Source organism: Peromyscus eremicus, chromosome 6 (genome assembly GCF_949786415.1).
Source record: "Peromyscus eremicus chromosome 6, PerEre_H2_v1, whole genome shotgun sequence".
Lineage (NCBI taxonomy): Eukaryota > Metazoa > Chordata > Mammalia > Rodentia > Cricetidae > Peromyscus > Peromyscus eremicus.
Genome location: NC_081421.1, coordinates 15,537,430 through 15,562,478, shown reverse-complemented (window position 1 = coordinate 15,562,478; position 25,049 = coordinate 15,537,430). Strand labels below are relative to the sequence as shown.

The following is a 25,049-nucleotide window of genomic DNA, read 5'->3' as shown; positions in this document are numbered from 1 at the left end:
GCCTCAAACTCACAGAGATCCACCTGGCTCTGCCTCCCGAGTGCTGGGATTAAAGGTGTGAGCCACCACCGCCCGGCGAGAATAAGCGATCTTGATCTTTGCTAGTGGCTGATCTCTGAGTTTTAGGTCAGTCTGGTCTAGAGATCCAGTTTCAGGAGAGCCAAGCTTAGGCAGTGAAGGACAGAAAGCCAGGAAAGATTTCAATTGAACAAGTGGGTCATGTTCCAGCTCCAGTAAGCAGCAGATCTTGGCAGATTTGGCCATGTGGTTCTGGCTTTAGAGTTAAGGATAGAAGAAATGGCATGTGTCAGGATGTTTCTGAATGGAGGCCTAGGAGAGAGGCCACTGTGTGAAGCTGGGAAGTTGAAGCCTGGATTTCCTTGGAGAACCCAATGTTAGAGATGCCAGTGTCATGGGATACCTGCAGAGGAGAGCTGCTGATGGAGAATGGAACCAGCTCAAGAGAGAGAGAAATGTGTTGCACTCAACAAAGTTGAACAGAGTTGGCCATCTGAAGAACATTCTAACATCAGACATTGAAATGCAGCATTTGGAGTTTGTCTGGCTGATTTTCAGTCTTGCTTTGATCCAGTTTTCCTCACTATGCTCCCTTCACTACATTTTGGAATGTTAATGTGCATCCTGTGCTATTATATGTTGGAAGTATGTGATCTGGTTGTTTGATTTTGATTTTATAGGGGATTACATTTAAGAGACTTATGAATTTCAGAAAAGTCCTTGAACTTTGGACTTTAAAACATTGTTGAGATTGTGATAGACAATGGAGACTTTTGAAGTTGGACTGTATTCATTTTGCATTATGATATTTTTACAAGTTTATGGGTACAGGGGAGTGGAATGTGGTAGATTGAATGTAACTGACCCCCATAGTTTCATAAGGAGTGACTATTAGGAGGTATGGTTTAGTTGGAGTGGACATGATCTTTTTTGAGCAAATGTGTCACTTTGAGTGTGGGCTTTGAGGTTTCCCATGCTCAGGACACCACTGAGTGTCTTAGTCGACTTCCCACTGCCTGAAAGATATAGGATTCTCAGTTACTGCTCCAGCACCATGTCTGCCTGCATGCTGCCATGCTCTCCATCATGATAATAATGGAGTGAACTTCTGAAAGTGTAAGTGAGCTCCATCAATTAAATGTCCTTCTAAGAGTTGCTGTGGTCATGGTGTCTCTTTACAGCAGTGGAAACCCTAACTAAGGCAAGTATGCATGAGGGTGAGGTCTAAAGTGCCATGGACATGCTAGGACGCTGGAGATGCAAGGAATGTGCGATGTATGTAAGCACTCTCACATTTAAAAAGTGGAATGAGCCTGAAAGAGGCCAGATGTACTGCAGGAGTTAAGGCTGAAAAGGGCCTCTCTATGTCCTTTGGAGTTCATTTCTTGTAATCATATTCCCCACTTTCTTGTGCTGGAGCTGCAAGCTTTGGTATTTTTCTCACTTATATTTAGTCTCACTCTTTTTAAGATTTTTGTGTACCATTACCTACATTTTCCTTTTAGAATGCTGGTCTTTAATTTGTGACTTTGTATGTTTAAAGACTCAATATTCATTCTGATTTTGCAAACGATTAAAGCTTTCAGACTCAGAAGAGCCTTTGGATTTCAGACTTTTGTATATTGTTTGAATTGTGAATCATATGGGGACATTCCAAGTTGCACTAAATGCAGTTTACATTATGAGAAATTCATGAGCCTTATGTATGGAATATTCTTATTTATTTGTGAAGTGTCTTCCAGAGAGCCATCCAATAAATTCCTTCCCCAAAAATAGAGGTGCATTTTTTTTTAAAGTTGTGGGATCTTTAAAAGTTAAGGAATGCCCTGTACAGTAGATCACTAGAGCCACCCCTTTGAGGGATTATCCTCAATCTTTAGTTTCAGAAGTGCTCAGCTTATAGGTCAACCATAACCAGAACATCTGCCGCCTCACAGTTCAGCCACCTTCCACTGATTTCCTACACCATGCCTTCTTCATTCACATGGACTTAAACTCTCTAAAGTCATGTGCCAAAACCATGCTTTGCTTTGTTTCTCAAATGGTGTTTGTCACATGACTTAAAGAACTAATATAGTATCATGGAACGGACAACATTTCATAGTAAATTTCCTTTCTCCTCCTGTCCTTTTCACCAATGAAAGAATGAATTCTACTGAGCAAATATTGTTCAAAATAAATTCCCATCAGGGCTTGGTTCTGAGGCTTAAAGTATCTTAAAAACAAATATTGACATATCACATATATTTTTTTCACATATAAGACTGTTTTTGAAACAGAAAAGTCCTGCATTTATATTTATCTCAAACTATAAATAATGACATAGATAAGTGTTCCAGTGCAGCGGTTTAACTAAAGCAGTGCTTCAGTCTTGATGGACAGGGAAGAGGCTTGGCCCTGTCTCAACTTGGCATATCATGCTTTGTTGACTCCCATGGGAGGCCTTACCCTTTCTGAGGAGTGGGTTGGGGAATAGAAATGAGGTTGGGGAGGGAATAGGATGAGAGAGGAAGGGGTATGTGTGGGAACTGTGGTTGGTATGTAAAATAAACAAAAAATTTAATGAAAAAAAAAAGCAAAAAACAAAGTAACAAGAGAGGGACCAATATTTGCTGATTGCCTTGCATAGGACACTCAACAGTCAACAGAAAAGGCTTCAGTAGGTTTTATTTTACCCAGAATCACTGGAATAGCAGTAAAAAAGACATTGCAAAAGCAATCAGGATAGTTACTATACATAAAAGGAAGAAGTGCCAGAAAGGGTGTGAGAAATTGTAACCCATGTGCTTTGCTGATAGGTATGGAGAGTGATGTAGGAGCTGGGGGATACAGTATGGCGCCTCCTCACAAACTTAAATGGGGAATTACCATATGATTTTTTTCATACACATTTATATTTACTTCACATCTATATTTATTCCCCAAAGAATTTCATGTCAGGCCTCAGATACTCATGTACTTCTGAGAAAACACACCTCTGCAATGCTCATTATAATTGAAAGATGCCAAGAAGAAATCCAATCACGATTAGAAGAATAAACAATGGATAAACTAAAAAAACTAAAACAGTGCTCATTTACATAAAGAAGGTATGGATGAACCATCAATGACCATCATCAAATACTGTATAGCTGCATTAGTAACTAGAAGAGCTAAAGGGAAATATAGCAATTAAATGGACTCAAACAACTTTGAATGGGTAATTAAATTATTATTATTTAATTATTATTAATTATTATTCAATAACTTTGCACATTCAAAAATGATATCTTATAAAAATATATTACAAAGCACATAAACATATATACATATAAACATATATACATATGTACACATATACATGAACTATTTACATCAAGGGAAGGAAGGTAAATGTAAAATAAACACTGAAGAAAGCATAATATATTAACAATATAACATAATCTAATAAAACAAGATAAACATATGGAAATAAAAACTGAAGATAATATAATAGTGTAATATAGTATAACATAATAAAACAAAATAAACAGGTGAAAATAACACTGAAGATTATGTAATATAATACTATATTATTCTAAAACATAAAATAAAAATGTGCTTTTTCTTGAAGCAATTATTGGAGAAGAGACAGATTTTCTCCTGAGTTGTCTTATTGTGGATGGTCGGAGAAGTTGTCAGGCAATTGTCGTAGGCTTGTCCAAGTTCTAGGATGAGAATAATTCATTTTAAATGCACAGTGCTCTCTTCTGTTTTATAAACTTTATGGTGAAAAGAGCTAGTTAGAGCATTCATAAAATGCATTTCTAGAACATGTGTGCCAATAGAGACGTTTTTGTAAAGTTCACCTTTCATCCATCATGAACATTCCATTGAATACTTCACTTTCATGACAGATCTATATGCTCCATGACATTTGTGAACCTTAATGCTAACACCTAACTCTAACTTTAAATCTACTCTAACTATATAACAGGAAGCCTAATTGTAAAACTCAACTGAGCCTTAAACTCTAAATTGGAACCTAACTCTAGTATGTAACAACAGTGAGGAAAACCTGGAAGATGGTTAGGAATACCTTTTCTTCTTATGAATGAAACCTTTGTGTTAGAAATCGATTTATGTTCTTTTTACATTTTCAACACCATACTATTCCTTTTCTAAAGACTTTATTCTCTCCCCGACCACCAGACACACTGCCCCATTTTCCTCCTTTATGTCCAGTATTTGAAACTGTTCATATTCTTTAGCTCCCAGCTTTCTCTCTTCAGCTTTATTTCCTAATATTCCTGAACCTTTGAAATGTGACCAAAACATACATACACACACATTCTAAATATCTATCCATCTGTCATCTATCTATCTGTCTATCTATCTATCTATCTATCTATCTATCAATCTATCTGTCTATCCATCATCTATCCATCTATCCATCTGTCTGACCATCTGTCCATCCATCCATCTATCTATCTATCTATCTATCTATCTATCTATCTATCTATCTATCTATCTATCTATCTTACTATCTATATCTATATAATCTATCTAAATAACTGTATGTATATATATATATATATATATATATATATATGCGATTGATGACAATCTTGATTTAGCCAGTTGTTGACTCATGAGATAATCATTCCATTGACAGTTAACTCTTTTTATCCCCCATGCTGCACTGAAATACTTATACTCCTGAGCTGGAAAACTGAGTATATATTTTAGATAAACATTCTTTCTAATACATTTTAAAAGAAAATATAACTCTTACCATCACTTTTTTATGTTTTCTCTTCTATTTCTTGTAGTGGGAAGAAGAGCTCCGTTTTTTGGTGAAACATGCACAAAAGCATGCTCTTATAGCATCAATCTGAAAGAGATTATGTAAAATAAGGAGTTTTTAAACTGAAAATTAAAACAATGTCACCAAAGATTGAACCATCCATTCAACTAAAAAGGGCAACTATGGCTGATTGCATATTTTACATACATTCACAATTTTAGAATAAGTTACAATAGTATGAGAATTAAGTACTAGGACTCCTTCAGAAAGGGAGGGACTCTGAGTTCTAGGCTTAGGCTACCTCTGATGTTCCAGAAACTCCAGAACCAGATGAAAGATTCTGACTTCCCTTTAGGGCCACATAAGATACCCATGAACTTTGTCCTAGGGCCTGACTTGCATGATCTCCTACAACAACATAAGGCCCAGGGATTTTCCTCCAGAATCCCAGGCAGTATGACTTCTTACACCAAGTGAGGGACCCTGACTTCTAGAGGGTAGGCCCACCGATGAACTAGGCAAACTCCATGACCAGTTGAGAGGCTCTCACTGCTTTGATTCAACCTATGTATTCTGCTCAGGACCATTCCCATAGGTGGCTAGGTTTCACCTGCCAGGCACCACCTGTATTGACACATGAACCCTGTTCTAGGCTTAAACAGAGGCTGACTCCCAGAAGAAGGATATCCTTCAAATCACAAACATATTTAAAAATCTCCTTTGCATGTAATTCTAAAATCTAAAAGAAATGGATGTATTTCTAGATTCATTGTATGTAATGAAATTAAGTCAGGAGGAAGGAGATGTTATATATATATATATATATATATATATATATATATATATATATATATGCACTATTGAGATTGAAGAAGGAACAAAATACTTTTCAACTAAAAACTGACCAGGACCAGATGGATTATTTGCAGAATTTTACAGAATACCAAAGAAAAATGAATATCATTGCTACTTAGATCATTTCATGAAATAGTAAAACAAAGGATTTCTCCAAAATTTTTATGATGCCAATAATACCTTGATATCCAAAGTAGAGAAAGATTCATACAAAAAGAATTAAAACCACAGACTGATTTTCATGATGAGAACAGATACAAAACTTCTAAATGTGAGATTGACAAGCTGGGGTTTGAGAGATGCCCCAGCATTGACAAGCAATGCCTATTCTTCCAGAGGACCCACTTTCAATTCCTAGCATCCACACCATATCTCACAACTATCTGTAACTCCAGTTCCAGGGAATTGGATGCTCTTTTCTGGCCTCTGAGTATACCAAGTACACATATCGTGCACAAGAATACATGTAGACAAATAACCATATACATAAAATTAAAAATGATATTGGCAAAGAGAATTTAAGACCATAACAAAAAGTATATCCGTGATGGCCCTTTTGGTTTCATGCAAGAATGCACGGTAAGAAAAATGTATGTAAACCAATACATACAACAAATCAAATAAATGGAATAAAGAAATTCACATGATCATCCCAATATATGCATAAATGACCACTAACACAATTGAACATTTGGACCATAATGATAAAAGTCAGGAGAGGCTAGGTATGGGTAGAGAATATGTCATAATTATACAAGTAATAAACAACAAGCTTACCATCTACATGTTCTAAAATGGAGAAAAAATATTAATCTAACCATAATGATGAGAAAAAAGGCATTTATTGTTCACTGTCTCTATACTTTTTAATAAAGAGCTGAAGTTCTAGATAGACCCAATAAGGTAAGAAGAATATTAAAGCATACAAAGTGTGAGAGAACTCAGAATGCCCCTACTTAAAGATGGTAGGATTTTATCAGCTGTAAAAGGGTTGAGGCTCCACAAAAAGTCTTACAGCTGATAAACACTACAACAAATTAGCATTTCACAAATTTAACACTAAAATCAGTGGTAACAAACTGAATAAAAAATCAATGAAAGAATCCCACTCACCTGCCCTAGGATATAGAATCAACCTTGATAGCCATCAGCAGATGAATGGATAAGGAAAATGTGGTATATACACACAATGGAATATTACTCAATGTAAAGAAAAAAGAAATAATAAAAATTGCAAGTAAATTAATAGAACTAGAAGAAGTTTTACTCAATGAGGCCAGCTAGGATTAGAAAAGCAAATGTGATATGCTGTCCTCATGTGTAGATAGTAGGCTTTTGTATGTTCAATTAGGATTACACGAGGAAACCTAGAAATTAGACATGGTCTATTGTAGATGGACCCATTGAAATGGAGATAGTAAAATATATGTAAAATTAAATCAGAGAAGGAGAATACTGGATGTTGACAGTTTCAATCATGGAAGAATTGGAGGCTAAAGGACAGAAGGATGAGTGCCAAATAAAAATGAAGGTCTATGAAAATAGCCTGATAGGAACCAAGATCTTACAAATTAAGTAAAATATAATTTAAGGGAAGGTAGAACACTGGTGACAAGAAATAACACTGGAGCAATAAGTACTCTGGGCTAAGGTTTAAGTGGCAATGAAGGTAGAAGAATAAGTCAGAGCAGGGACTAAGGTGTAACTGAACATAAACTAAGGCTGTATGAAGGCTTGTGGAAGCGACTAGTTGGTCAAATAGTTTAAAAGACATACTAAAAAGAGTTTGTTCAGAGGTACCTGGAATGTGTTGACTTATCTCATAAGACATGAGATTTACATTGAAACTCTAAAACAAGGGAAAGGATACCTCCTTTTCAGTTATTGGTCAAGTAGGCCTCCATGTTACCCCAAATAACACAATCTATTTCTACACATTCTGGTTGTTTGTCATAACTAAATGGTAAGACTCTCTTGTTGAAGATACCACACAGTCTGGTTGCAGGGCATTTAGAACTCAATCCCTAGCAGATGAAGAATTTCTGCCTTTCATCATAATAAAAGTTGTAGTTCCAGTCATTTGTCATGAAATACATCAAGAGTCTATCCAGTAATGGACCTTTCCTATGACAACAGTGACCATCCAGGCAAGCTGTCCACAATGGTTGGGTGGTAGTTATGTAAATAACTAACCTTTTTAGGAATGGATGGGAGCCCTGCTCCAAGCAATGGATTAAGTATCTGATGCTGTAAACCTTGTCAAAAGCTTATGTCTGGAATAGTCATAAGCTAGTTCAGGAGAATCAACTAGTGCTATTATTATTTACATTTATACTCATAGGTTTGTTCTGCTCTCATTGTAGGTCATATGATTTTTTTCAGAGGGTAATGGTTAATGTAGGGTCTCATAACTAGTTAACATGATAAGGATAAGCCAGAGTGAAGGCTGATCTGCAGTTGAGTCATTTGCATTGACCTTCCACTACTGAAAGCTCAAGAAACAATGAGGAAGAATGGTCTGAAAACAATGTAAGAGTTTGAATCTGGAGAGAAGTACACTGAAATGTTCTTTTGGGGACATGGCATAACGGATGCACAGCTCAACTCAGAACAGCTGTGTCTTACACTAGACTTGCACAAGCTCAAGCCAGTCAAGATGCCAGCATGAATGAGGAAATATCTCTCAAGGCACTAGAAGTAGATGAGGAGCAATAGGCCATGGCTGGTTGTGAAAAGGAGGAGATTAATTTATCTGTGGGCTGTGGCTTAGAACAGATTGCTCATGTCCCAGAAAGTGTCTTCACACACATTCACAGATGGTCAGGCCTACTTGGACTCAGTGGGCTCTTAAGTGTAATTTTAAGAGCCGGGCAGTGGTGGCACAAACCTTTAATCTCAGCACTCGGGAGGCAGATATGGGCAGATCTCTGTGAGTTCGAGGCCAGCCTGGTCTACATAGTGAGTTCCAGGAAAGGTGCAAAGCTACACAGAAAAACACTGTCTCAGAAAACAAAAACAAAAACAAAAACAAAAGTAATTTTAAGAGACATTAAACAAAGAAGAAGGAGAAGGAGAGGAGGAGGAAGAAGAAGAAGAAGAAGAAGAAGAAGAAGAAGAAGAAGAAGAAGAAGAAGAAGAAGAAGAAGAAGAAGAAGAAGAAAAAGAAGAAGGATGATGAGTTCAACCAGCACAAGGTGGAGGGAGTCAGTGGTGAATGTAGTTTTCAAAGAAGAAATAAGAAGAATATTAAAAAAAAACATTTACGTTCTATGTATTAATTCTAGAAGACATACTAAATTTAACCTATTTGGCCTATGGAACATTACTCTGGAAACAGCATAAATGTGCAATGTCAACTGAAGTATTTACTTACAAATGGTCGCTTAGTTTTTCTAGCACTGTGCGGCCTCTGCTCTTCTGAGGTATGCTCTTGGTCTTCCATGATGGATGCTGTTAACAAGTGCATATATTTCACTAAGCAAAGTACAATGAACATTTAGGGGGAAAGCTGTCCATTGCTATAATGAAGACACATTAGGGATGAGAAAATATTTATTTTCATTTTCCCAAGCAATATTTTGAATTAAGTATAAACTGCAGTGGAAATATTTAACTTACCTTCTTTATTTAATAAAAAAATTCTCATAAAAACAGGTGTTTGGGTATGTTTTTTTCTCTGAACAGAGGTTTGGGAAGCAGATCCCACTGTATGGGAGTTCACTTAACTTACATATTCAGATTGATCTCATATATTTCTGAACACAAAGCAAATGAAATATGCACACCTGAGAGGTGGGAGCAAGGACTCTGTCTTTGACAAACAAAATCTTATCTGTTGCTCAGATTTGATAATGTGTGTGTGTTATTACCATTCTACTAATCCTTTTGCTTCCTATATGTGTAGTTGTCTATTACAGATAGTGTTCTGTTCTATATACAATCATTCTATAGAACAAGTATATTTTAAAATGTAGTACTTACTTCTCTCCTGATGCATTATTACAATTTTTTCTGCATCATTGTCCATATTGTCTGAGTCAGGAGCTTTTGTGGAAGATTTCTGTGGTCCATTGGGGTCAGACACATTCTATCAACAGGAGTATTGGTAACATATGTTAGAAAGGTCTTATTTGATTTCTAAGAACATATTTGAATTCCTAATTTTATGACAAGTGTACTTGAAATTCTATGTAGTATATATTGAAGACAAAGACATTTTAGTATCAAATCTATTTTACACAGTAAACTCTAAATCTATCCTTCATTTTTCATGGCAACTCATTATGTAAGAGAAACAAAGAAAAGAAGAAGCACATTCAGAGGTTTTGACCTGATGCACAATATTAGGAAAAAACAAAAGCAACTACCTTTATATAAGAACTGTTAATGCTATTTATATTCCCAAATGAATTTGGAGGATATTTATAAAATAAAGAATTGCCTACCCTATTATCAGGAAAATTTCTTTGGACAGTGTGGTACTTTGAATGCAAATGGGCCCCATAAGCTTATAGGAAGTGTCACTATCAGAAGGTTTGGCCTTGTTGGCGGTGGTGTGACCTTGCTGGGGGAAATTTGTCTCTGTGGGGGCCATTTGAGGTCTCCTGTGCTCAAGTTACACCCAGAGTAGACACAGGCTCTTTTAGTGCTTGCTGATCAGGATGAGAACTCTCAGCTCCTTATCCAGGACCATGTCTGCCTGCATGCTGCCATGTCCCACCATGATGATGGTGGACAAAACCTGTGAAACAGGAATCCATCCCAATGAAATGGTTCCCTAATAGGAGTAGCCATGGTTTTGGTATCTCTTCCCAGCAATAGAAACTATAACTAATACAAACAGTATTGATTTCTATTCTCCTATTTGTCTCCCTTTAATTTTGTTCTCCTGATGTATTGCTCCAGCTTATAGATTGAGCACAACATTGAAAAGGATTCAAGATGATAAACAAATTTGTCTCTTATGACCTCAAGGGAGTCATGTTTTCATCTATTGAAGAAGACGTTGGCTGTGAGTTTCCCATTACATAATTTTTATTGTGTTGAGATATGCTCCTTGTCTTACACTCTCTGGATTATTATCATGATGGTATATATGGTTTTTAGCAAGGGCCTTATCTACATGTATTGAGAAGATTAGGTGACTTTTTGTCTAAGTCTGTTTCTGTGCTTTGTTAAATCTGTTGACTGTGTATTTCAAACCATCTCTGCATCTCTGAGATAAAAACAACTTGGTCTTTGAACATTTGAACAACTGAACATGTGGAACTTAGTGATAAAAGTTAAGGAGAGGCTAGGTGTGGGTAGAGAATATGTCACAATTGTACAAGCAATAAACAACAAGCCTACTATCTACATGTTCTAAAATGGAGGAAAAGTATTGATCTACCATAATGATAAGAAAAAAAGGCAATCATTGTTTAATGTCTCTATACTTTTTAATAAAGAGCTGAAGTTCTAGATAGACCCAATAAGATAAGAAGTATATTAAAGCATACAAAGTGTAAGAGAATTCAGAATGCCCCTACTTAAATATGGTAGAATTTTATCAGCTGTAAAAGGGTTGAGGCTCCACAAAAAGTCTTACAGCTGATAAACCCTGCAACAAATTAGCATTTCACAAATTTAACACCAAAATCAGTGATGACAAACTGAATAAAAATCAATGAAAGAATCCCACTCACCTGCCCTATATTATAGAATCAACCTTGATAGTCATCAGCAGATAAATGGATAAGGAAAATGTGGTATATACACACAATGGAATATTACTCAATGTAAAGAAAAATGAAATAGTAAAAACTGCAAGTAAATTAATAGAACTAGAAGAAGTTTTACTCAATTAGGCCAGCTAGGATTAAAAAAGAAATGTGATATGCTGTCCTCATGTGTAGATATTAGACTTTTTTATGTTCAAATAGAATTATACGAGGAAGCCTAGAAATTAGACATGATCTATTGTAGATGGACCTATTGAAAGGGAGATAGTAAAATATATGTAAAATTAAATCAGAGCAGGAGAATACTGGATGTTGACAGTTTCAATCATGGAAGAATTGGAGGCTAAAGGACAGAAGGATGAGTGCCAAATAAAAATGAAGGTCTATGAAAAAAGCCTTATAGGAACCAAGATCTTGCAAATTAAGTGAAATATAATTTAAGGGGAGGTAGAACACAGGTGACAAGTAATAACACTGGAGCAATAAGTACTCTGGGCTAAGGTTTAAGAGGCAATGAAGGTAGAAGAATAAGTCAGAGCAGGGACTAAGGTGTAACTGAACATAAACTAAGGCTGTATGAAGGCTTGTGGAAGCGACTAGTTGGTCAAATAGTTTAAAAGATATACTAAAAAGAGTTTGTTCAGAGGTACCTGGAATGTGTTGACTTATCTCATAAGACATGAGATTTACATTGAAACTCCAAAACAATGGAAAGGATACCTCCTTTTGAGTTATTGGTCAAGAGGCCTCCATGTCACCCCAAATAACACAATCTATTTCTACACATTCTGGTTATTTGTCATAACTAAATGGTAAGACTCTCTTGTTGAAGATACCACACAGTCTGGTTGCATGGCATTTAGAACTCAATCCCTAGCAGACAAGGAATTTCTGCCTTTCATCATAATAAAAGTTGTAGTTCTAGTCACTGGTCATGAAATACATCAAGAGTCTATCAGGTCTTGGACCTTTCCTATGACAACAGTGACCATCCAGGCAAGCTGTCCACAATGGTTGTGTGGTAGTTATGTAAATAACCAACCTTGTTAGGAATGGATGGGAGACCTGCTCCAAGCAATGGATTAAATGTCTGATGCTGTAAACCTTGTCAAAAGCTTATGTCTGGAATAGTCATAAGCTAGTTCAGGAGAATCAACTAGTGCTATTATTATTTACATTTATACTCATAGGTTTGTTCTGCTCTCATTGTTGGCCAGACGATTTTTTTTCAAAGGGTAATGGTTAATGTAGAGACTCATAACTAGTTAGCATGATAAGGATAAGCCAGTGTGAAGGTTCATCTGCAGAAGGGTCATTTGCATTGGCCTTCCACTACTAAAAGCTCAAGAAACAATGAGGAAGAATGGCCTGAAAACAATGTACGAGTTTGAATCTGGAGAGAAGTACACTGAAATGTTCTTTTTGGGACATGGCATAACGGATGCACAGATCAACTCAGAACAGCTGTGTCTTACACTAGACTTGCACAAGCTCAAGCCAGTCAAGATGCCAGCATGAATGAGGAAACATCTCTCAAGGCCCCAGCACTAGATGAGGAGCAATAGGCCATGACTGGTTGTGAAAGGAGGAGATTAATTTATCTGTGGGCTGTGGCTTAGGACAGATTGCTCATGTCCCAGAAAGTGTCTTCACACACATTCACAGATGGACAGCCCTACTTGGACTCAGTGGGCTATTAATAGTAATTTAAAGAGCCCTGCAGTGGTGGCACACACCTTTAATCCCAGCACTCAGGAGGCAGAGATGGGCAGATCTCTGTGAGTTTGAGGCCAGCCTGGTCTACAGAGTGAGTTCCAGGAAAGGTGCAATCTACACAGAAAAACACTGTCTCAGAAAACAAAAACGAAAACAAAAGTAAATTTTAAGAGACATTAAGCAAAGAAGAAGAAGAGGAAGAAGAAAAAGAAAAAGAAAAAGAAGAAGAAGAAGAAGAAGAAGAAGAAGAAGAAGAAGAAGAAGAAGAAGAAGAATGATGAGTTCCACCAGCACAAGATGGAAGGAGTCAGTGGTGAATGTAGTTTTCAAAGAATAAATAGTAAGAACACTTAAAAAAAATGTTTACATTCTATGTATTAATTCTAGCAGACATACTAAATTTAACCTTATTTTAACCTTATTTGGCCTATGGAACACTACTATGGAAACAGCATAAATGTGCAATGTAAACTGAAGTATATACTTACAAATGGCCGCTTAGTTTTTCTAGCACTGTGCTGCCTCTGCTCTTCTGAGGCATGTTCTTGGTCTTCCATGACAGATGCTGTTAACAAGTACACATATTTCACTAAGCAAAGTACAATGAAATTTAGGGGAATAGCTGTCCATTGCTATAATGAAGACACATTAGGGATGAGAAAATACTTACTTTCATTTTCCCAAGCAAAAGTTTGAATTAAGTATAAACTGCAGTGGAAAAATTTAACTTATCTTCTCCATTTAATAAAGAATCTCTCTTAAAAACAGGTGTTTGAGTATGGTTTTTCTCTGAACAGAGGTTTAGGAAGCAGCCCCCACTGTATGGGAGTTTCCTTCACTTACATATTCAGATTGATCTCATATATGTCTGAAGATAAAGCAAATGAAATATGGACACCTGAGAGGTGGGAGCAAGGACTCTGTCTTTGACAAACAAAATCTTATCTGTTGCTCAGATTTGATAATGTGTGTGTGTTATTACCATTCTACTAATCCTTTTGCTTCCTATATGTGTAGTTGTCTATTACAGATAGTGTTCTGTTCTATATACAATCATTCTATAGAACAAGTATATTTTAAAATGTAGTACTTACTTCTCTCCTGATGCATTATTACAATTTTTTCTGCATCATTGTCCATATTGTCTGAGTCAGGAGCTTTTGTGGAAGATTTCTGTGGTCCATTGGGGTCAGACACATTCTATCAACAGGAGTATTGGTAACATATGTTAGAAAGGTCTTATTTGATTTCTAAGAACATATTTGAATTCCTAATTTTATGACAAGTGTACTTGAAATTCTATGTAGTATATATTGAAGACAAAGACATTTTAGTATCAAATCTATTTTACACAGTAAACTCTAAATCTATCCTTCATTTTTCATGGCAACTCATTATGTAAGAGAAACAAAGAAAAGAAGAAACACATTCAGAGGTTTTGACCTGATGCACAATATTAGGAAAAAACAAAAGCAACTACCTTTATATAAGAACTGTTAATGCTATTTATATTCCCAAATGAATTTGGAGGATATTTATAAAATAAAGAATTGCCTACCCTATTATCAGGAAAATTTCTTTGGACAGTGTGGTACTTTGAATGCAAATGGGCCCCATAAGCTTATAGGAAGTGTCACTATCAGAAGGTTTGGCCTTGTTGGCGGTGGTGTGACCTTGCTGGGGGAAGTTTGTCTCTGTGGGGGCCATTTGAGGTCTCCTGTGCTCAAGTTACACCCAGAGTAGACACAGGCTCTTTTAGTGCTTGCTGATCAGGATGAGAACTCTCAGCTCCTTATCCAGGACCATGTCTGCCTGCATGCTGCCATGTCCCACCATGATGATGGTGGACAAAACCTGTGAAACAGGAATCCATCCCAATGAAATGGTTCCCTAATAGGAGTAGCCATGGTCATGGTATCTCTTCCCAGCAATAGAAACCATAACTAATACAAACAGTATTGATTTCTATTCTCCTATTGGTCTCCCTTTAATTTTGTTCCCCTGATGTATTGCTCCAGCTAATAGATTGAGCACAACATTAAAAAGGATTCAAGATGAGAGACAAACCTGTCTCTTATGACCTCAAGGCACTCATGTTTTCTTCTATTGAAGAAGACGTTGGCTCTGAGTTTCTCCTTATATAATTGTTATTGTGTTGAGATATGCTCCTTTTCTTACACTCTCTGGATTATTATCATGATGGTATATTGGATTTTGGCAAGGGCCTTATCTACATGTATTGAGAAGATTAGGTGACTTTTTGTCTAAGTCTGTTTCTGTGCTTTGTTAAATCTGTTGACTTGTGTATTTCAAACGATCTCTGCATCTCTGAGATAAAAACAACTTGGTCATTGAACATTTGAACAATTGAACATGTGGAACTTAGTGATAAAAGTTAAGGAGAGGCACAGCTAACAGAGCCGCGTTCTGGAAGGCAGAGCCTGCCCTGAGCTCTCTGCCTCCCCCGCCCGCCCGCCAGCCGGAGCCCAGCCAGAGGCCCCAGCAGCAGCCCGCAGAGCAGCCCCAGCAGCAGTGCCATGGCCAGGTGGAATGCCTACATGGACAGCCTCATGGCGGATGGGACCTGTCAGGACGCGGCCATCCTAGGCTACAAGGACTCGCCCTCCCTCTGGGCCGCCGTCCCCAGGAAGACCTTCCTTAGCATTATGCCAGCTGAGGTTGGTGTCCTGGTAGGCAAAGACTGGTCAAGTTTTTTCGTGAATGGGCTGACACTTGGGGGCCAGAAATGTTCTGTGATCCGGGACTCACTGCTGCAGGATGGGGAATTTACAATGGATCTTCCTACCAAGAGCACCAGAGGAGCCCCAACCTTCAATGTCACTGTCACCATGACTGCCAAGACGCTAGTCCTGCTGATGGGCAAAGAAGGTGTCCATGGTGGTTTGATCAACAAGAAATGTTATGAAATGGCCTCCCACCTGCGGCGTTCCCAGTACTGACCTCATCTGTCCCCTCCCCCACCGCTCCCTTCAGCTTTTGCACCCCTTCTTTCCATACACACACACACACACCATTATTTTTTTGGGCCATTACCCCATTTCCCTTATTGCTGCCCAAACCACATGGGCCGGGGGCTGGGGCTGGACAGACAGATACCTCCCCCTACCCATACCCCCTCCTGTGTGTGTTTGGAAAAATTTTTTGGTTTTTTTTTCTTTCTTTTTTTTTTTCTGAATAAAAAAGATTCTACTAAAAAAAAAAAGTTAAGGAGAGGCTAGGTATGCGTAGAGAACATGTCACAATTATACAAGCAATAAGCAACAAGCCTACAGTCTACATCTTCTAAATTGGAGAAAAAAATATTAATCTAAAATTATGATGAGAAAAAAGGCAATCATTGTTTAATGTCTCTATACATTTTAATAAAGAGCTGAAGTTCTAGATAGATCCAATAAGGTAAGAAGAATATTAAAGTATACAAAGTGTAAGAGAATTCAGAATGCCCCTACTTAAAGATGGTAGAATTTTATCTGCTGTAAAAGGGTTGAGGCTCCACAAAAAGTCTTACAGCTGATAAACACTACAACAAATTAGCATTTCACAAATTTAACACCAAAATCAGTGATAACAAACTGAATAAAAAATCAATGAAAGAATCCCACTCACCTGCCCTTGGATATAGAATCAAACTTGATAGACATCAGCAGATGAATGGATAAGGAAAATGTGGTATATACACACAATGGAATATTACTCAATGTAAAGAAAAATGAAATAGTAAAAATTGCAAGTAAATTAATAGAACTAGAAGAAGTTTTACTCAATTAGGCCAGCTAGGATTAAAAAGCAAATGTGATATGCTGTCCTCATGTGTAGATATTAGACTTTTGTATGTTCTATTAGGATTACACGAGGAAACCTAGAAATTAGACATGGTCTATTGTAGATGGACCCATTGACAGGAAGATAGGAAAATGTATGTAAACTTAAGTCAGAGAAGGAGAATACTGGATGTTGACAGTTTCAATCATGGAATGATTGGAGGCTAAAGGACAGAAGGATGAGTGCCAAATAAAAATGAAGGTCTATGAAAAAAGCCTGATAGGAACCAAGATCTTGCAAATTAAGTAAAATATAATTTAAGGGGAGGTAGAACACAGGTGACAAGAAATAACACTGGAGCAATAAGTACTCTGGGCTAAGGTTTAAGTGGCAATGAAGGTAGAAGCATAAGTCAGAGCAGGGACTAAGGTGTAACTGAACATAAACTAAGGCTGTATGAAGGCTTGTGGAAGCGACTAGGTGGTCAAATAGTTTAAAAGACATACTAAAAAGAGTTTGTTCAGAGGTACCTGGAATGTGTTGACTTATCTCATAAGACATGAGATTTACATTGAAACTCCAAAACAATGGAAAGGATACCTACTTTTGAGTTATTGGTCAAGTAGGCCTCCATGTCACCCCAAATAACATAATCTATATCTTCTCATTCTGGTTGTTTGTCATAACTAAATGGTAAGACTCTTTTGTTGAAGATACCACACAGTCTGGTTGCATGGCATTTAGAACTCAATCCCTAGCAGACGAGGAATTTCTGCCTTTCATCATAATAAAAGTTGTAGTTCTAGTCACTGGTCATGAAATACATCAAGAGTCTATCCAGTCTTGGACCTTTCCTATGACAACAGTGACCAGCCAGGCAAGCCGTCCACAATGGTTGGGTGGTAGTTATGTAAATAACCAACCTTGTTAGGAATGGATGGGAGACCTGCTCCAAGCAATGGATTAAATGTCTGATGCTATAAACCTTGTCAAAAGCTTATGCCTGGAATAGTCATGAGCTAGTTCAGGAGAATCAACTAGTGCTATTATTATTTACATTTATACTCATAGGTTTGTTCTGCTCTCATTGTAGGTCATATGATTTTTTTTCAAAGGGTAATGGTTAATGTAGAGACTCATAACTAGTTAGCATGATAAGGATAAGCCAGAGTGAAGGCTCATCTGCAGATGGGTCATTTGCATTGACCTTCCACTACTGAAAGCTCAAGAAACAATGAGGAAGAATGGTCTGAAAACAATGTAAGAGTTTGAATCTGGAGAGAAGTACACTGAAATGTTCTTTTTGGGACATGGCATAACGGATGCACAGATCAACTCAGAACAGCTGTGTCATACACTAGACTTGCACAAGCTCAAGCCAGTCAAGATGTAAGCATGAATGAGGAAACATCTTTCAAGGCCCCAGCACTAGATGAGTAGCAATAGGCCATGGCTGGTTGTGAAAGGAAGAGATTAATTTATCTGTGGGCTGTGGCTTAGGACAGATAGCTCATGTCCCAGAAAGTGTCTTCACACACATTCACAGATGGTCAGCCCTACTTGGACTCAGTGGGCTCTTAATAGTAATATTAAGAGCCAGACAGTGGTGGCACAAACCTTTAATCTCAGAACTCAGGAGGTAGAGACAGGCAGATCTCTGTGAGTTCGAGGCCAACCTGCTCTACAGAGTGAGTTCCAGGAAAGGTGCAAAGCTATACAGAAAAACACTGTCTCAGAAAACAAAAACAAAAACAAAACCAAAAGTAATTTTAAGAGACATTAAACAAAGAAGAAGAAGAAGAAGAAGAAGAAGAAGAAGAAGAAGAAGAAGAAGAAGAAGAAGAAGAAGAAGAAGAGGAAGAGGAAGAGGAAGAGGAAGAGGAAGAAGAAGAAGGAGGAGAAGGAGGAGGAGGATCGTGAGGAGAGGGAGGAGAGGGAGGAGGAGGAGTTCAAAAAGCACAAGGTGGAGATAGTCAGTGGTGAATGTAGTTTTCAAAGAAGAAATAAGAAGAATATGTAAAAAAAAATTTACGTTCTACGTATTAATTCTAGAAGACATACTAAATTTAACCGTATTTGGCCTATGGAACATTACCGTGGAAACAGCTTAAATGTGCAATGTAAAGTGAAGTATATACTTACAAATGGCCGCTTAGTTTTTCTAGCACTGTGCGGCCTCTGCTCTTCTGAGGTATGCTCTTGGTCTTCCATGATGGATGCTGTTAACAAGTGCATATATTTCACTAAGCAAAGTACAATGGACATTTAGGGGAAAAGCTGTCCATTGCTATAATGAAGACACATTAGGGATGAGAAAATATTTATTTTCATTTTCCCAAGCAATAGTTTGAATTAAGTATAAACTGCAGTGGAAAAATTTAACTTATCTCCTCTATTTAATAAAGAATCTCCCATAAAAACAGGTGTTTGAGTATGTTTTTTCTCTGAACAGAGGTTTGGGAAGCAGACCCCACTTTATGGGGGTTCACTTCACTTACATATTCAGATTGATCTCATATATTTCTGAAGATAAAGCAAATGAAATATGGACAATGAGAGGTGGAAGCAAGGACTCCGTCTTTGACAAACAAAATCTTATCTGTTGCTCAGATTTGATAATGTGTGTGTGTTATTACCATTCTACTAATCCTTTTGCTTCCTATATGTGTAGTTGTCTGTCTATTACATATAGTGTTCTGTTCTATACACAATCATTGTATAGAACAAGTATATTTTAAAATGTAGTACTTACTTCTCTCCTGATGCATCACTACAATTTTTTCTGCATCCTTGTCTATATTGGATGAGTCAGGAGCTTTTGTGGAAGATTTCTGTGGTCCATTGGGGTCAGACACACTCTATCAACAGGAGTGTTGGTAACATATGTTAGAAAGGTCTTATTTGATTTCTAAGAACATATTTGAATTCCTAATTTTATGACAAGTGTACTTGAAATTCTATGTAGTATATATGGAAGACAAAGACATTTTAGTAGCAAATCTATTTTGCACAGTAAACTTTAAATCTATCCTTCATTTCTCATGGCAACTCATTATGTAACAGAAAAAAAAAGAAGAAACATATTCAGAGGATTTGACCTGATGCACAATATTAACAAAACAAAAGCAACTACTTTTATATAAGAACTGTTAATGCTATTTATATTCCCAAATGAAATTGGAGGATATTTATAAAATAAAGAATTGCCTACCCTATTATCAGGAAAATTTCTTTGGACAGTGTGGTACTTTGAATGCAAATGGGCCCCATAAGCTTATAGGAAGTGTCACTATCAGAAGGTTTGGCCTTGTTGGCGGTGGTGTGACCTTGCTGGGGGAAGTTTGTCTCTGTGGGGGCCATTTGAGGTCTCCTGTGCTCAAGTTACACCCAGAGTAGACACAGGCTCTTTTAGTGCTTGCTGATCAGGATGAGAACTCTCAGCTCCTTATCCAGGACCATGTCTGCCTGCATGCTGCCATGTCCCACCATGATGATGGTGGACAAAACCTGTGAAACAGGAATCCATCCCAATGAAATGGTTCCCTAATAGGAGTAGCCATGGTCATGGTATCTCTTCCCAGCAATAGAAACCATAACTAATACAAACAATATTGATTTCTATTCTCCTATTGGTCTCCCTTTAATTTTGTTCCCCTGATGTATTGCTCCAGCTAATAGATTGAGTACAACATTGAAAAGGATTCAAGATAAGAGACAAACCTGTCTCTTATGACCTCAAGGCACTCATGTTTTCTTCTATTGAAGAAGACGTTGGCTCTGAGTTTCTCCTTATATAATTGTTATTGTGTTGAGATATGCTCCTTTTCTTACACTCTCTGGATTATTATCATGATGGTATATTGGATTTTAGCAAGGGCCTTATCTACATGTATTGAGAAGATTAGGTGACTTTTTGTCTAAGTCTGTTTCTGTGCTTTGCTAAATCTGTTGACTTGTGTATTTCAAACAATCTCTGCATCTCTGAGATAAAAACAACTTGGTCATTGAACATTTGAACAACTGAACATGTGGAACTTAGTGAATAAAGTTAAGCAGAGGCTAGGTGTGGGTAGAGAATATGTCACAATTGTACAAGCAATAAACAACAAGTCTACCATCTACATGTTCTAAAATGCAGAAAAAAATATTAATCTAACCACAATGATAAGAACAAAAGGCAATCATTGTTCACTGTCTCTACTCTTTTTATTAAAGAGCTGAAGTTCTAGATAGACCCAATAAGGTAAGAATGATATTAAAGCATACAAAGTGTGAGAGAACTCAGAATGCCCCTACTTAAAGATGGTAGTATTTTATCAGCTGTAAAAGGGTTGAGGCTCCACAAAATGTCTTGAAGCTGATAAACACTACAACAAATTAGCATTTCACAAATTTAACACCAAAATAAGTGATAAAAAATGAATAAAAAATCAATGAAAGAATCCCACTCACCTGCCCTAGATTATAGAATCAACCTTGATATTCATCAGCATATGAAAGGATAAGGAAAATGTGGTATATACACACAATGGAATATTACTCAATGTAAAGAAAAATGAAATCGTAAAAATTGCAAGTAAATTAATAGAACTAGAAGAAGTTTTACTCAATGAGGCCAGCTAGGATTAAAAAAGAAATGTTATATGCTGTCCTCATGTGTAGATATTAGACTTTTTTATGTTCAAATAGAATTATACGAGGAAGCCTAAAATATTAGACATGGTCTATGGTAGATGGACCCATTGAAAGGGAGATAGGAAAATATATGTAAAATTAAATCAGAGAAGGAGAATACTGGATGTTGACAGTTTCAATCATGGAAGAATTGGAGGCTAAAGGACAGAAGGATGAGTGCCAAATAAAAATGAAGGTCTATGAAAAAAGCCTGATAGGAACCAGGATCTTGCAAATTAAGTAAAATATAATTTAAGGGGAGGTAGAACACAGGTGACAAGAAATAACACTGGAGCAATAAGTACTCTGGGCTAAGGTTTAAGTGGCAATGAAGGTAGAAGAATAAGTCAGAGCAGGGACTAATGTGTAACTGAACAAAGACTAAGGCTGTATGAAGGCTTGTGGAAGCGACTAGGTGGTCAAATAGTTTAAAAGATATACTAAAAAGAGCTTGTTCAGAGGTACCTGGAATGTGTTGACTTCCCTAATAAGGCATGAGATTTACATTGAAACTCCAAAACAAGGGAAAAGATACCTCCTTTTGAGTTATCGGTCAAGTAGGCCTCCATGTTACCCCAAATAACACAATATATTTCTACACTTTCTGGTTGTTTGTCATAACTAAATGGTAAGACTCTTTGGTTGAAGATACCACACAGTCTGGTTGCATGGCATTTAGAACTCAATCCCTAGCAGACAAGGAATTTCTGCCTTTCATCATAATAAAAGTTGTAGTTCCAGTCACTGATCATGAAATATATCAAGAGTCTACCCAGTCTTGGACCTTTCCTATGACAACAGTGACCAGCCTGGCAAGCTATCCACAATGGTTGGGTGGTAGTTATGTAAATAACCAACCTTGTTAGGAATGGATGGGAGACCTGCACCAAGCAATGGATTAAATGTCTGATGCTGTAACCTTGTCATAAGCTTATGTCTGGAATAGTCATAAGCTAGTTCAGGAGAATCAACTAGTGCTATTATTATTTACATTTATACTCATAGGTTTGTTCTACTCTCATCGTTGGCCAGATGATTTTTTTTTTCAGAGGGTAATGGTGAATGTAGAGACTCATAACTAGTTAACATGATAAGGATAAGCCAGTGTGAAGGTTTATCTGCAGAAGGGTCATTTGCATTGACCTTCCACTACTGAAAGCTCAAGAAACAATGAGGAAGAATGGTCTGAAAACAATGTAAGAGTTTGAATCTGGAGAGAAGTACACTGAAATGTTCTTTTTGGGACATGGCATAACGGATGCACAGATCAACTCAGAACAGCTGTGTCTTACACTAGACTTGCACAAGCTCAAGCCAGTCAAGATGCCAGCATGAATGAGGAAATATCTCTCAAGGCCCCAGCACTAGATGAGTAGCAATTGGCCATGGCTGGTTGTGAAAAGAGGAGATTAATTTATCTGTGGGCTTTGGCTTCGGACAGATAGCTCATGTCCCAGGAGGTGTCTTCACACACATTCACAGATGGTCAGCCCTACTTGGACTCAGTGGGCTATTAATAGAATTTTAAGAGCCCGGCAGTGGTGGCACACACCTTTAATCCCAGCACTCAGGAGGCAGAGATGGGCAGATCTCTGTGAGTTTGAGGCCAGCCTGGTCTACAGAGTGAGTTCCAGGAAAGGTGCAAAGCTACACAGAAAAACACTGTCTCAGAAAACAAAAACGAAAACAAAAGTAAATTTTTTAAGAGACATTAAGCAAAGAAGAAGAAGTGGAAGAAGTACAAGAAGAAGAAAAGGAAGAAGAAGAAGAAGAAGAAGAAGAAGAAGAAGAAGAAGAAGAAGAAGAAGAAGAAGAAGAAGAAGAAGAAGAATGATGATTTCCACCAGCACAACTTGGAAGGAGTCAGTGGTGAATGTAGTTTTCAAAGAATAAATAGTAAGAACACTTAAAAAAATGTTTACATTCTATGTATTAATTCTAGAAGACATACTAAATTTAACCTTATTTGGCCTATGGAACACTACTGTGGAAACAGCATAAATGTGCAATGTAAACTGAAGTATATACTTACAAATGGCCGCTTAGTTTTTCTTGCACTGTGCTGCCTCTGCTCTTCTGAGGCATGTTCTTGGTCTTCCATGACAGATGCTGTTAACAAGTGCACATATTTCACTAAGCAAAGTACAATGAACATTTAGGGGAATAGCTGTCCATTGCTATAATGAAGACACATTAGGGATGAGAAAATACTTACTTTCATTTTCCCAAGCAAAAGTTTGAATTAAGTATATATAAACTGCAGTGGAAAAATTTAACTTATCTTCTCTATTTAATAAAGAATCTCTCTTAAAAACAGGTGTTTGAGTATGGTTTTTCTCTGAACAGAGGTTTAGGAAGCAGCCCCCACTGTATGGGAGTTTCCTTCACTTACATATTCAGATTGATCTCATATATTTCTGAAGATAAAGCAAATGAAATATGGACACCTGAGAGGTGAGAGCAAGGACTCTGTCTTTGACAAACAAAATCTTATCTGTTGTTCAGATTTGATAATGTGTGTGTGTTATTACCAATCTACTAATCCTTTTGCTTCCTATATGTGTAGTTGTCTGTCTATTACAGATAGTGTTCTGTTCTATACACAATCACTCTATAGAACAAGTATATTTTAAAATGTAGTACTTACTTCTCTCCTGATGCATTATTACATTCTTTTCTGCATCATTGTCCATATTGGATGAGTTGGGAGCTTTTGTGGAAGATTTCTGTGGTCCATTAGGGTCAGACACACTCTATCAACAGGAGTATTGGTAACATATGTTAAAAAGGTCTTATTTGATTTCTAAGAACATACTTGAATTCTTAATTTTGTGACAAGTGTTCTTGAAATTCTATGTAGTATATATTGAAGACAAAGACATTTTAATAGCAAATCTATTGTGCACAGTAAAGTTTAAATCTATCCTTCATTTTTCATGGCACTTCACTATGTAAGAGGTACAAAGAAAAAAGGAAACACATTCAGAGGATTTGACCTGATGCACAATATTAACAAAACAAAAGCAACTACTTTTATGTAAGAACTGTTAATGCTATTTATATTCCCAAATGAATTTGGAGGATATTTATAAAATAAAGAATTGCCTACCCTATTATCAGGAAAATTTCTTTGGACAGTGTGGTACTTTGAATGCAAATGGGCCCCATAAGCTTATAGGAAGTGTCACTATCAGAAGGTTTGGCCTTACTGGCGGTGGTGTGACCTTGCTGGGGGAAGTTTGTCTCTGTGGGGGCCATTTGAGGTCTCCTGTGCTCAAGTTACACCCAGAGTAGACACAGGCTCTTTTAGTGCTTGCTGATCAGGATGAGAACTCTCAGCTCCTTATCCAGGACCATGTCTGCCTGCATGCTGCCATGTCCCACCATGATGATGGTGGACAAAACCTGTGAAACAGGAATCCATCCCAATGAAATGGTTCCCTAATAGGAGTAGCCATGGTCATGGTATCTCTTCCCAGCAATAGAAACCATAACTAATACAAACAGTATTGATTTCT

The 25,049-nt window shown here is 37.2% G+C and overlaps 2 protein-coding genes across 9 annotated transcripts in view; one reads left to right on the top strand and one right to left on the bottom strand.

Moving 5' to 3' along the window:
- Positions 1 to 3,519: 3,519 nt before the first annotated feature.
- LOC131912936 (POTE ankyrin domain family member B-like) overlaps positions 3,520 to 25,049 on the bottom strand; it is a 69,854-nt gene continuing 48,324 nt past the window's right edge. For 4 of the 8 annotated variants that reach the window (XM_059265233.1, XM_059265229.1, XM_059265231.1 and 1 more), the window contains 6 exons: positions 24,179 to 24,284; positions 23,564 to 23,640; positions 19,610 to 19,715; positions 19,000 to 19,076; positions 4,772 to 4,870; positions 3,524 to 3,704 (listed from right to left, as the gene is read on the bottom strand). In XM_059265233.1, the coding sequence (XP_059121216.1) occupies positions 4,796 to 4,870; positions 19,000 to 19,076; positions 19,610 to 19,715; positions 23,564 to 23,640; positions 24,179 to 24,284 (441 nt within the window). In that variant the 3' untranslated portion in view covers positions 3,524 to 3,704; positions 4,772 to 4,795. Of the gene's footprint in view, positions 3,705 to 4,771; positions 4,871 to 13,562; positions 13,640 to 18,999; positions 19,077 to 19,609; positions 19,716 to 23,563; positions 23,641 to 24,178; positions 24,285 to 25,049 lie in introns of all 8 variants that reach the window. The other 4 variants (XM_059265228.1, XM_059265227.1, XM_059265225.1 and 1 more) reach the window with 4 other exon arrangements.
- LOC131912937 (profilin-1-like) lies at positions 15,612 to 16,231 on the top strand. Its single transcript, XM_059265234.1, has one exon. The coding sequence runs from the start codon at positions 15,612 to 15,614 to the stop codon at positions 16,032 to 16,034; it is 423 nt and encodes a 140-aa protein (XP_059121217.1). The 3' UTR covers positions 16,035 to 16,231.

Bases quoted from the DNA above. Each gene is read 5' to 3' on its own strand.
- LOC131912937 (XM_059265234.1), top strand. From the start codon at position 15,612: ATGGCCAGGTGGAATGCCTACATGGACAGCCTCATGGCGGATGGGACC.